A 12,766-nucleotide genomic window follows, 5' to 3' on the forward strand; every position below is an offset into this window, starting at 1 on the left:
TGCGTGATTGCATAAGAATGCGTTGCGTGGCTACTATCGAGCGCAGAGCGCGCCCTGGGCATGACGTCACGGGCGGAGAGGAGTGAGACATTATGTGTTACGCAGCGTCTTGAATCCCTCCCATGATCCCTCTATCCCCGGTGCGAATAAGCAAGCAGGCATGGAGGGGCCTCGTCTCGCTGCGACGTTTCCACCCGACGTTGCATGGCCCAAGAGCATCGAGTCGCGCGACACTCTCTCGTCCCTGGCTCCGATTCGTTGCAGCTCGAGGCATAGCCGTAGACTCATTTCTTGTACAGAGACAAGAGATGGAAGAGGCAGCTTGAACGTTGCCAAGTTGCGACTCCGGCTTGGCCTTCTTAAAACACGCAGCTGATCGTCTTCTTTGCCCCCTCTTGGCACAGAATATCCCTCGTACGGTTAACTGCGGTCCGACCGGACCGAGAATCATCCCCATTTGCTGTTTGGACGCCATCAGTCTATGGTCTGAGTAAAGGCTGCTTTTGCTGTGCAGCGGAATAACGAACGCGTACATGGGCCAATGGTTTTCTGCAAAAGGGTAGAATCTACTGCATTAAAGCTACAGGAGCCGCGAGTCCTACATGTGATGGTTCTTCGCCATACAACAAGAGTACAAACCGGATGAGGCACCGGACAGCCTCGACCGCGCCATCGGACCCATTGCAGAACTCCTCATCTCGTCCAGGGTCGCGATTCGAACGGCTAAAACCTTGAACGTGGCCGTGTCAGGGATCGAGGCCGCGGCGATGAGCTCAACCTGTTATCCCGAATCGCTTCAGTGTATTGGCTCTGCTGATTACGAGACGCTGCGCTCGCACTCCGTGCCGAGGAGACCCATGTCTTCGACGATCCGCTTGATCCAAGCCTAGGGCTGTCCAGCTCCCACGTCTCCCTGCACCAAGGTTATAAGTATGACCCCGGAGAAAAGCAGCGACCAAGATCAAGGTGGACTTAATCTTCATCAAATATCTGCAGAACATTCTCCAGTATCGTGATGATGACGCGCGCTTGAAGTCCAGCGTCTGCCATGTTGTTCCCTTGGTGCGGACCCATGATCGACGGTCTGAAAGCGTTAGACAGTGCCACTTGTCACCATGTGTGTAAACTTACGCCCAACAGATACCAAGGTTGGCAGTGCTCATGCGATTGACGTCGGACGACTGCTCTACACGGCGCAGATGCAGCATTATCGCTCGAAGCGTGGCGTAGTTGGGGTCCGGGAGTGCGTTGATCAGCGCATGCATCGAGTCCCGCCGCATCGTGTCGTCGTCGATGCGGGCTGCATCAATGAACTTGGTGTAAAAGTCCCGCGTCAACAGAGGGTCGGGAAGCTCGCGGAAGAACTGTTTCAACAGACCAGCAACACTATTGACGTCGTGTTGAAAAGCCTCGGGGTTGCGGAAGTCGACTTGAGTTGCATCTGTGGCCTGTCAGCCCGAGCTTTCGAGCCATCAAACGGGGAGCTTACCACTGTCGAAGAGAGACTTCATGTGCTGAATATGAGACGAAGTGCCGGGAATGCGATAAATACCTTCAACTTCCAGGCCGTACAAATCAACAGCTTGTATGCACTGATATACGACCAAAGGTACTGGCGAGCCATCCCTGGCAAACAAGTTATCTAGGGTGACTCCGAACACTGGATTCGTAGGAGGGCTGGCAGGGCTGTGCAGAACCCCGGTCGATTGTTGCGCCGCAACTTGGCCGGCAGGGCCTCTGGGATAGTCGGCTTGCGCGTAAGGATTTTGCGCAATGGGGGAGTATGGCGCAGGGTTTGATTGCAAATGCGGCTGCTGTAGCTGCGGGGGTGGCTGCTGGTAGCCTGGATTGTAAGTTTGATAGCTAGGTTGTTGAGCAGGCCCGGGAGGATACGAGGGCTCATGTTGTGCCGGCGACGAGACTGCTTCATTCTGCGCCAGACCAAACGTAGGTGGAGGCTGACTCTGCAGTGATGTCCGGCGGTCTCCACCGGCGGCAGGAGGTGGCGTAGGCTGAGCTGTCTTGGAGGCCTGGGTGGGATGCTTGATGTATTGCAAGTCGGTTCGCACGGATGGCACTTTGGAGGCGTGCTTCAAGATGTAGTCGTCGAAGTCTCTATCGTTGTTGATCTGGTAGATGAGCTGGTTGATGCTTGGAGACGGTTGAGACGTGCTGCCCTTCAGAGGTTGAGGGCTGACGACTTGGCCATTGTTCACAACGAGCTTCTCGTTGAAAGAAGCGTACTTTTGCATTTCCATGGTTAGAGCCGCGTCAATCTCCTTGATCAAATCGACCATGGCAGCCACTGCCTGAGGGCGTGTGGTGGACACCAGCTCTTTGCGGTAGGACTGCGCAGTCTGAACTTTGCTCAGGTAGTCTTGGTCGGCAGCCTGAACCTTGCGGTGCAGGTCCTCCTCATGCTGGGCAGCCGACTTGGGGCCCTTGAGACCGAACTTCCTGCCAGCGCCAGTGTCACCAGTCTTGACGCGATCCAGGTCTTCCGACAGCTGGTCGTACTTGGCCTTGGCCTTTTCCACCAGCTTCTCGGCATCCTGGACCTTGGCCTCGGCGGCCAGACCCTGTTGCTTCCACGTCTTCCGGCTGGCGTCCATCTTGTTAGCCAGCTGCAGCAGGTTCTCGTGCATGGCGTGGAGCGCGAGACCAAATTGCGTGCCGTTGTCGCCGATGCGCTCGTTGGCGTGCATGACGAGCTCGAACTGCGTCTGGTAGCTCTCGTGGCGACCGTCAGGCTTGCGAATGCTGTCGAGGGTCGAGCGGCTGAGCTTCTTCAGGCTGTTCGCGTGCTCCTCCTCCACGGCGCCGCGGCGCTTCAGAAAGCTTGCAAAGTCCTACCATGTCAGCATGTGGATGCACAGGTTGGGCAGCAGCGCCTACCCGAGCGCTGGCGATGCTCGCCTTGAGGCGGTTCAGCAGCGTGTTGACACCAATGTCTGAGTGCAGCACGTCGTGCACCTTCTGCTGCAGCTGCGCATCTGGGGCGTCCTGCCTGGGCTCCTGCGCATGGGCGACAGGCGCGGGCGCCATGGTCTCGACCGGCGATGCAGGCGCGTTTTCGGCATTGCCGATGGCATCGTGCAGGGCAGACGATGCATTGAAGTCTGGATTGAAGCTGTCGGTGCTCTCCACGGGCGGCAGCGAGGGCGGGGCGGCCATGGTGGTTCGTGCTGTTTGACAGTCAAGGCGGGCAGCTCATGCGGTGGTCGACGATGTTGGTCGGGGCGCAGCACCCAGCCGCGCGGATGCGCTTGCTGGCTTGACGTAGCTTCGACTCCACTCAGTCCCCGCCATCCCGCCAGCCCATGCGAACGCCTGCGCTTGACACTTTGACATTGCCCGCTGCACAAGCCGCCACCACCCACAATGGCATCTCCCAACGGCCTGCCTGGCGAGGTCACCGTCTGTCTGCAGAACGCCCGTTTCGTACGTGAATTGGTTTCCATTACTGTGCCTATGCTGACCTTGCGTAGCTCCATCTCGCGACCTCAGCCAGCAATGTCCCGCACATCTCTCTCATGAACTACACCTACCTCCCCTCGACGCCCTACTCGCCCCACCCCACCATAATCATGACCACGCCGCCCTCGTCCCAGAAAACCCACAACCTAGAGTCCAATCCGCTCGTCTCATTACTCGGTAGGTCGCGCCACCGCAAAACATGCCCTCCGCGCCTCTCCCATACTTTCTGCAAAAGATACACTCCTCGGAGTACACCGACGCATCATAAATGTGCCCGCCTTCACCCAAACCCACACTAACACCCTCCACAGTACACGACTGGGTATCCCACCGCCCACCCACCCTCGACGCGCGCAACCGCTCCCCCTCCCCCTCGCGCCCCAATCCGCGCTCCGGCTCCCTCGCCGAGCTCCTCCTCGGCATGAACACCGCCTCCCTCAGCAGAATCAGCACCACCATCAACGGCCTCGCCACCATAGTACCCAGCGGCTCCGAGGAGGAGGCCTGGTACAAAGCCCAGCATCTCGCCAACAACACCTTCGGCCCCAGCGAGGATTCCTACTCGAGCTCGCCTGTCGGCGGGCTGTGGGGTGGAGGCGGGTTGGAGAGCCAGCGGCAGGATGAGGAGATGGTGGAGGGGGATGGCGGGACGAGATGCTATGTTGAGGGGGAGGAGGTTAGGGTCGTGGTGGTGAGGATAAGGGATGGGAGGGTAGCGGACTGGAAGGGGCAGGTTAGGGATTGGGTTGTTGGGGATGTCGGCGGATCGGGGCTGGCGAATGGCGTTTGAGCCACGGAAGCTGTACGATGCCTACAATGCATGTTTGAGCGCTGTACCAAGATGATGCGAAATATATGAAGCTGTATTCTGAAGACCATATCACTCTCACGTGGGAAGCTCTGATCGGACTACTGTGATAGAATAGTCCCGCCCGAGCTCGAAGCTACTACTCAAACGCCAAACGCTCGTTCCTTCTCTCTCTCATAGAGCAGAACCTATACCCATGTGTCCGACAGCGCAAGAAAAAGCCGGCAATTTTACATGAAGCTGCATCAAAACCGAAAACAGTGTCATCCACATCCTTCCCACCTCGACTGACTCCCCGTTTGTTGATCATGAAGTCGGGAAGAACTCTACCTCTTCCTCTTCTTCTTCCCCTTCTCCTCCTCTTCGTCCGCCAGCCCGCTCTCGCGGTCCTTCCGTGCCGCCTTCTTCTCAAGCTCATCCCAGTCCTCGCCCTCCGAGAACTCGTCCTCGGAGCCCTCGTCCGACATCTCGTCCGACGCATTCTCATCGAAGTCGCTCTCGTCCTCGCTGCTTTCGTCGCTCTGTGCCAGCTCGCTCTCCGACACTTCGAACGCGCTCTCCTCTTCCTCTTCCTCGGCGTCTTCGTCGTCGGATTCCGTCGAAAGGAACGACCACCCGCCGTCGACGAAGAACTGATGCGGGTCGCTGGTCACCGTCTTCATGATGGTGGCCCAGTTGAGGTTGAGCGGGCCCTCAGAGAAGGGGATGTCGACCGAGTCGAGCCAGTCCTTGACGGGGTCGAGAGACTCCACGGGAATGGTGTTGATGTGCGCGGGCGTGCGATTGTAGTCTTTGAAGACGACGACCATGTCGAAGTTCCGAAGACCGAACTGCACGCGCTCGAGATGCACTATTTCGATCTCGCTGAGCGTGATGCAGGTGAAGGGGGGCTCAGTCAGCTGCACAAGGCAGTCGGTCGTAGGCTGGATGAGCACGGAGGATCGAGAGGGCACACCGTTGAATCCAAGTTCGCGGTATGGAATGTCGACGCTGACGTTCTCGTTGCGTGCCGCCTCGGCGATCTTCTCCGCAAAGTTCTTGAATTCCTTGTCAAGAGCCGCACGTTGCCTTCGCTCCGCTTGCTCCTGTTCAAACTCTTCTTCGTCACCGTAACCCTTGTGCTTGCGCTTCGCGCGGGCACCCGTCTCGTCAAATTGGATATCCGTGGCATCACGAACGAATTGTACGTCCTTGGTCTTCTTTTTGCCGACCATGATGGGGTTCTTGAGGTGCACATGGATGATGACGATGAGCTCATGTTGCGAGGGCTGAAAGAAGAGATGTTTGACGTTGGCGAAAAGAACGTCGACTTTGACGCCGCCGGCGCCGTGGGCATACCGGAGACCGTTTTGGTGAATTTCGACAGATCCCGGGATACGTTTGCCGTCGAGAGCGGGGCGAAGGTAGATCATGTCGAGCATGAAGGGTTTCCGGTCTGTCCAAGTTAGTAAGGAGGGTGGACAAAAGTGAGTAGAACATACTCTTGATAGGCACAAGCTTATCCTGCTCAACGACATCTTCCATCTGCTTCTTTTCCTGCTCTCGGCGGACAACGTCCTTCTTGAGCTCGGTAATGTCCTTGGTGATCTGCTCAATGCGCTCAATGTCGTGCGAGCGGAAGGTCAGACTGCGAATGAAGTGTGCGTTGGGATCCTCAAACGGCTGGTCATCTTTGCGGCCAACACCTTGACCCGGAGATAAGAAGTTGATACGAAGGGAAGTGAAGTCAGCTTCCGGGGTATGGGAAGCATTCTTGATGGTATGAATGTGGAAAGGAACTGGTCGACCCATGATGGGAAGGATGACAGTGAGGCTCTTCTTGTCGACAACAATCTCCAGTCTGGCGACTGATGTTGGCAATTGATTGTCTCGCTTGTACGACTCGAATTTCTTGAATTTCTTCTCTTCGGTGCCGTTCAAAGCTTTCGCATCCTCGCCATACTCTTCCAGACCTGCTTGCTGCTTTTTCTGGTGGAGTTCCTTTTGGTGCGATCGCCGCTGCTCGTCTTTCTCGGCATCTTGGTTGGTCGTACGCTCATGTCGCGTTCGCGTTTTTGTAATGTTGGTTTGTGCAATGGCAGGTCGGGATTCCTTCTTTGCCTTTGGCTTCTTCTCTTCCTCTTCTTCATCGTTGAAGAAGAATGAGATGCTTTCGAGATCGGATGCGGTATCCTTTGTGAAGACGGCACAATCGGTGGGACCCACGCGGACAGTGTCGACTAGCACCAGTGAATAAGACTTGCTCTTCTTGTCCTGAGGCTTTGTGTTCTCCAAATCTTGCAAGCTGGTGCTAATGACCAAAGTCATACCGTCCTTGAGAACGCGAGTATTCTTTCCGCTCAGAAGAAGTGCCGTATCCTTGTTCTCAGTGCCAATGCCGTATCCAACATTCTTGGGGAAATGCTTCTCATACTCGGGCTTCTTTTTCTTCAAAAGTTCTAGCGCCTTGCTGTAGACGTCCTTCGAAACCACACCATCCTTTATAGTCTTGATGATCAAGTCGTGCACCGACAGGAGAATCTTGTACGCTGTCTCCTGCTCGCGGTTCGGGTCCACCATGAAGGTTCGCGCAATCATGGCACCGTATGTGTGGTAGCGAAGACCGAGCGCGGAAACGATGACACCGGCGTGCAAGTTGTTGTCGTCCGGTTCGGCGTTGAACTTTAGATCGTAGCTTCCGCCACTTTGCACTGTGGGCTGCAGGCACCAATCCAGCTGCATGTTGTCGAAGTTCTTCGACACCTTCTGCTTCTCGAAAAACTTCTGATCGTCGATCTTGTTCGCAATCTTATCGGAGAAGGCCTTGTGGGACACCTTCTTTTCGGAATCGAGAATCTCGGACATTTCTTCGACAAAGTAGTTGCTCATGACGGCGCTCGATGCGCGCGACGCATCGCGGATGAGTCGCTGCAAGCTTGTCAGTGCCTGTAAACGCGGACAGTCCCGCTCTAGGACGTACCAGCTCCTTCGCATCTTTGATGGACATGGCCGCTTGCGAGAGGATAGGGCCGAGCTCGATCTGATCCTCGTCCTTGATGCCAGCTTCTCCGAAGGCCGCCTTCCACTCGTCTGCAAAGCCACCGCTCGCGTTATCTTTCTTGAGCACTGCAACCTTCTTGCCTGCCTTCTTTATGATGTCGAGGCATTTCTCGAACTGCTTCTTGTTCTCGTCCGCATCCTTGCCCCTAATGAGAATCTCAACGGGAACTTTGCCACCCTTCAAGGGCTCGAGATACGACGCTGTGAAACGCGTTAGCAACTTGAGCGCAATCACTGCCGCGACCCCATGCCAAAGATCAGGCTGTGTTGTGTCGCCCTCCTAATCCATGCAGGATGCCCAAACGTGTGCTCCGACGGTGGACGTACCCTTCTTCTTGGTCGTGACGATCTGGAAAAGCTCAGGCGTGATGATGAACAGGGTCGCGGGGAACTCGTAGCCTAGCAGCCATAGCTGTGCGACAGCTGTCAGCGCAATGTGCAATTGATGCTCGGTTTGCGCAATCTCACCTGGAAGGCGGCGGGCTTCAGGTAGCTGCCTGATTCGCTCGCCTTGCCCACGACAGTCGCGATGGAGCCTGCGCCCTGGAAAAGCTGATCACCGCCGCGCTTGTCGGTCTTCCATTTGGAGACAAAGTTGCCCAGGCGCTCGTGGAAGAGGTCCTTGTCGATGACAATGTCGTCGGCCATGATGCAGGCGGGAGCTCGACACAGCCTTCGCGGTGGGGTGCGACAGTGCGGGTGGGGTGCAAGCAAGACAGGCGCCGATGAGAAGAAAGTCGCGAGAGGTCCCAGTGACGCGACGCGGACGTCTTGGCAGTCACGGTTCGTGAACAGGCGCCAGCTCCGCTTCGAGTTCCGCAGCCTTTTCCGAAGTTCAGCCTCTTCCGAGCGCAAGTCACCTCCAGCCCACCGGTGACGCGCCCGCGTGCCGCCGCTGCTTGCCTTTACTTGCACCGCTGCACTTGCTCTCCGATGAGTCTGCAGCGCGCTCTCACTTTTGATGATATGCGATGACCCCCAGCTTCACCAGTCCGCGCACTGGCGCCGCCCCCCGCGTGGATGGGAACAATAATGACGGCCAGGGTCCAAATAAAGCGCCCGCAACGGGCGCGCAGGCGGCTGGTATGCGGGTCATTGCGGCGCGTGTTGTTGCTTTCTACTTTCGGGCGCCCGTCAAGGCCTTCTTCAGAGGCCGCATCGACTACATGGGCTATGCGAGAGCCATCAACCCTCACTTCCAAGCGACGGCCAAGTGGTCATGGCGGATGACAACCCCAGCGGTGCTGTGGCACGCCATAAGGACAGAGGGCTGGAGCTTCATACCGAACCAGGTCATGCCGCCTCTGATCGCCAACACCTTGTAAAGCTCCCTTGGACAGCAGATAGTCTGCTGGATGCTGACGCCGCATAGCATTGGTGCCGTGCTCTACACATCGTACCTCCATAGCCTATCGAGTCTCCATGTGCCATCCTCGTACCAAACGAAACGGACATATCCTCCTCCCTCTTTCCAGACGACCTTCGCAGCTGGCTTGATTGCTGGCGGTGTGCAGTCCACACTTGCAGCGCCCTTCGACGCCCTCCAAGTCCGCTTCCGAACCTCGGACATTCTCGAAGGAAAATACAAAACAATGTGGCACTACTCATGGCACAAGCTACAGTCCATTGGCATCCGCGGCATCTTCGGTGGGTTTGGCCTCAGTCTGGTCAAGGACTCCGTTGGCGCAGCCTTCTTCTTCGGCACGTTTGAAACGATCAAGAGCCAGGCTTACTACGCATACATCACCCGCTACTACGGCAGTCGGACACGAGATGCGCTCCTGGAGTCACGAGCCCTCTACATCGACCCAACAGACGGTCGCCCCGTCATCAAGCCTCACTACGCCTTAGAGCCCAGCTTCATCCTCTTGGCAGGCCTTTCCGCCTCATTGGCATCGCAGACGATACAGCACCCGCTCACCGAGCTTCAAGACGTTCACTACCGTCGCCTTGAAGCGCTGGACTTCCAAGCCCACCAGGAGTCCAGGCCCTCGGGAATTATGAGACGGTACTACCATGCGTATCAGGAAACATTCCGGCAGTGTGGAAAAATAGCGAAGAGACACGGTGGCTGGCGGCGATATCTATACAGAGACTTCTGGATGAGCACCATCAAGCAGATGCCAAGTACAAGTGCTGGACTGATCGTGTTTGAGCTTGTGCGGAGAAAGTACGCGTTCGACACCGAGGAAGTCATCATAAGCCACGAAGGAGCGCATATCCTGTTGGCCTGAAGAGGGAAATAGAAAGAAGAAGCCATACTGTAACACTACTCTTGATACCCAAGCTCGCATGGCCATTAGCGCGCATCCCAATGTATATACCATAGACTTAGACTCATGCTGCGTAGCAATGACTGTAGAACAGATACTTTACTCCCACCATTGCAGTACGTCTTAACACCACAAGTTCTACCTAGCCCGACTCCAACAGAACATGCTAAAACGCAGTGAACAGTAGAACGCTACAGAACGTTACATGCACAACTTCCCAGAACAATACGACCCCAACCCAGATCAAATATCCCAGCACAAAACCGCAACATCAGGAATACCTCACCCTAAAATCCCCGACCCACCTCCCAATCCCGTCCGTCCACCCCTGCCTCCACCCCTCCCAGTATGCCATCCCCAAATACCACGCCCCCGCAGCCCAGAATATCGGCTCCGCGAACGGATTCTTCGGCCAGCGAGACCGCGACCCGATGCTAGTGGGACGTTCGTGCGTTGTATTTCCAGTTGTCGAGGGACGAGTAGATGGCGTTGCCGTGGGTTCTGCCGACGTTCTGCTGAGGTAGGGGGGCTGGGGCTGGGACTTGTGCGGTGTAATAGAGAGAGGTGGGGGCGAGTCTGCGGTGGATGGTCCGAGGTGTGGGTGCGGGCGTGAGTCGAATCCGAACGTTGGCTTTGTCTCCTTATTTGTCTTGGTTGTGGGCTCGGGTTTGGTAGTGAAACATCGCATTCGATTCTGTGCCGTCGTTTTTCTCGTTCTGGGCTTTTGCCAGACCCAGCTTCCCTCCTTTCTCGAGAATGTACGGCGATTCGCGCTTCTTCCCTGAGGACTCGGACGAGAAACCTTGCCCCTGCTCCACCGCAGAAGCGTCGTGGAGGTGGTATCCCAGTCTATTCCTACGTCTGTTTCCTAGAAGCCTAGGAAACGCCTTGGACCTGCTCTACCTCATTTGGATCGTGGAGGTGGTATCCCAGGCCGTTTTTGCGCCATACAAATGGCGCATGAAACCAGTATAGCAGATCCCGCAAGCCAACGGCTTGGGGAAAGTGGTCTTGTTGACGGACAGCTACTTTGCTCTTGGCCTCGGAGGGTGCATCAGCGCTCGTTAGTGAGCCATCTGCTAATTAGAGCTCTTTAGTGACTGTAGGTACATCTACCTGCGTATTACGTTGTTCCGGTTGATAACATTATGGTCGAAGAGGTGTGTAAAGGTCGTGGTGTGCACGATGGTTTTGGTAACGCTCGAAGGCTTGTGGAGGGACGTTATCGACTCGAACATTGGATTAGCAAGTGTGAGGCCTCCCAGAGTCATACAGAAAAATGGTACACAGTGCATCGCATTAATGCAATAGTGGTAGCAATGTGGTCGTTGGCGTTCAAGCCAAATCCCTCCGTGGTACGAGGTAGTTGCAATAGAAGTATGGGCAAGAATTTGTATATCGAAGATCGAGTATCACAGGAGAAAGAAAAGTTTAAAGCTATGATTCCATAATTCACTTTTAGTCATGAAGACGCCAACTTCTACCTATATATGCAAGTCAAGGAGCAAAACGACTGGAAGGCTGTAGGTGACTGGAGACACTGGTTGAATTTTAAAAGTCCGGAAGCTCCAGCAAAGTTGGACGGGGTCGGCTTCGTGGACGCGTTCTGGTTATGGTGCCGATAACATGTGCAACTGAGGTTATTCGTACGGTAGTCGTAGGCTCAGGTCTGCCACGAAAGTTAAACCATGTTATCGTGCATACGCAAAACACTTACTTGGGTGTCTTGTACTTCACATGTTTCGTGACATAGAGCGTAGACACATCCAATTCGCTTGGTTCGCTCGCATCGTTTGCCTCGCTTGCATCGCTTGCATCACTGGTTTCTGGTTCGTTCGGTCGCGTGACCAGCTTTTTCCTCTTGCTCGTACTCTCAGTTACAACACCCGTCTCCAGCAGTAGCGTCGTTGATAGGTCTACTGTCTCAACAGTATCTGTGATGACCGCGGTCATTGTCTCAACAATAAGTGTGCCAGGTCCGGTAACAGTTGTGGTCAATTGCACTTCCCGATGCGTTGTGACGGTCTTGGTGACCACAAATACTTCCCATACCTCCCGGTAATGAATACACTCCAAGCTCTCGTCCTCTTGAGCTGTGCACACCTTGATGTCCACATCAGATGGAGCTTCCCCAGCTGTTAGAGATTGCCACGGCGCAACCCAGAATGTAGTCATTCTCTTAACCCTTGGCGCCAGCGTGATCAGTGATGAGTCTGATGTCACCGGCGTCGGTGTCTCCAATGTGAATCCACATTCGCTCGAGAAGGTAATTTCTTGGTCGCATTCCGACACTGTGATCTTTGAGGCAATACCAGTGAGTGTTGTAGCACACACAGTGGTCTCGGTTGGGACGTAGACGGTCTCGCAGCGGGCTGTGCCTGCAGTGATGACTTCGTACTCCATGGATTGGTTCTGGTATGGTGCTCTTGTTGTCACTACGGCGAAGGCGACAGGAGGGCCGACGCACCAAGTCATCTCGGGAAGGTACGAGGTGACAACCTGGCTTTGGCTCGTGATTTCGACAGCTGAAGCATCTGGCGATGGATACAGCAAGCTGTGTATTGACCGCGTGGGCGCTGGACATTGTCCTGAGATAGTGTAATCGAAGATGAGGGGGTCAAGGTTCTCGACTCGTCTCTCGTAGTGCTGATTTGACGCATCTACTGCCTCGTGTCGAAAGCCATTGCCCCTTGCCGATATACCACGGAAACGGGCTATCGCGAGAAGTGTGGTAAGGATGTGCGGAAACATAAGCATTGTGGTGATTGACGCAAAGGATCAAGCTGCGCTTCGAAGAAGCAAAACCACCACGCTTAACGGCGCGCAAGGCTCCTTGAAGCTGGGAAATGACTTCAGCATGCCGTGCTCATGTTGCTGGTTCGCTTCTGGAATGTTGGGGATTGCGTCTAGAATTCGGGTGTATTTTCCCTTACTTGGCTCCCAAGAGAATGGAACGACATACTCTTCTGACGTCGATTGACTCAGCCCTTCGAAAGAAGGGAGCAATATGTACGAAGGACATAGCCAATATCTCCGCTACGTGCAATCTGGTCCAGCGGCCCGGCGCCAAGTCTGACTTTTTAGACCTACATCATCCCGTGACTGATACGTCTGAAGGGAATTAATGATGGAAGATTGTCAGGTGTTTAGGTTCTTGATGATCGTAGAT

At 55.2% G+C, this 12,766-nt stretch overlaps 5 protein-coding genes across 5 annotated transcripts; 2 read left to right on the top strand and 3 right to left on the bottom strand.

Annotated features, from left to right (window-relative positions):
• Positions 1–551: 551 nt before the first annotated feature.
• CC84DRAFT_1256281 (Rho GTPase-like protein activator) lies at positions 552–3,221 on the bottom strand. Its single transcript, XM_018184607.1, has 4 exons — positions 2,896–3,221; positions 1,490–2,849; positions 1,132–1,441; positions 552–1,084 (listed from the first exon to the last, which is right to left on the bottom strand). The coding sequence occupies exons 1-4, from the start codon at positions 3,172–3,174 to the stop codon at positions 973–975; spliced, it is 2,061 nt and encodes a 686-aa protein (XP_018040813.1). The 5' UTR covers positions 3,175–3,221; the 3' UTR covers positions 552–972.
• A 98-nt stretch (positions 3,222–3,319) lies between these two features.
• Positions 3,320–4,353, top strand: CC84DRAFT_1161391 (uncharacterized protein). The gene is made up of 3 exons (XM_018177724.1): positions 3,320–3,441; positions 3,489–3,654; positions 3,789–4,353. The coding sequence occupies exons 1-3, from the start codon at positions 3,382–3,384 to the stop codon at positions 4,265–4,267; spliced, it is 705 nt and encodes a 234-aa protein (XP_018040814.1). The 5' UTR covers positions 3,320–3,381; the 3' UTR covers positions 4,268–4,353.
• Positions 4,324–8,087, bottom strand: CC84DRAFT_1112757 (SPT16-domain-containing protein). Its single transcript, XM_018175330.1, has 5 exons — positions 7,793–8,087; positions 7,652–7,736; positions 7,245–7,525; positions 5,767–7,192; positions 4,324–5,720 (listed from the first exon to the last, which is right to left on the bottom strand). Exons 1-5 carry the CDS (start codon positions 7,970–7,972, stop codon positions 4,612–4,614), a joined length of 3,081 nt encoding a protein of 1,026 aa, XP_018040815.1. The 5' UTR covers positions 7,973–8,087; the 3' UTR covers positions 4,324–4,611.
• Positions 8,088–8,179: 92 nt separating this feature from the next.
• CC84DRAFT_1139012 (mitochondrial carrier protein-like protein) lies at positions 8,180–9,693 on the top strand. Its single transcript, XM_018176216.1, has 2 exons — positions 8,180–8,645; positions 8,697–9,693. Exons 1-2 carry the CDS (start codon positions 8,296–8,298, stop codon positions 9,556–9,558), a joined length of 1,212 nt encoding a protein of 403 aa, XP_018040816.1. The 5' UTR covers positions 8,180–8,295; the 3' UTR covers positions 9,559–9,693.
• Positions 9,694–11,013: 1,320 nt separating this feature from the next.
• Positions 11,014–12,739, bottom strand: CC84DRAFT_1256285 (uncharacterized protein). The gene is made up of 2 exons (XM_018184608.1): positions 11,315–12,739; positions 11,014–11,266 (listed from the first exon to the last, which is right to left on the bottom strand). Exons 1-2 carry the CDS (start codon positions 12,352–12,354, stop codon positions 11,149–11,151), a joined length of 1,158 nt encoding a protein of 385 aa, XP_018040817.1. The 5' UTR covers positions 12,355–12,739; the 3' UTR covers positions 11,014–11,148.
• Positions 12,740–12,766: the final 27 nt, after the last annotated feature.

This window comes from Paraphaeosphaeria sporulosa, assembly GCF_001642045.1.
Source record: "Paraphaeosphaeria sporulosa strain AP3s5-JAC2a unplaced genomic scaffold CC84scaffold_2, whole genome shotgun sequence".
In the NCBI taxonomy this organism is placed as follows: Eukaryota; Fungi; Ascomycota; class Dothideomycetes; order Pleosporales; family Didymosphaeriaceae; genus Paraphaeosphaeria; species Paraphaeosphaeria sporulosa.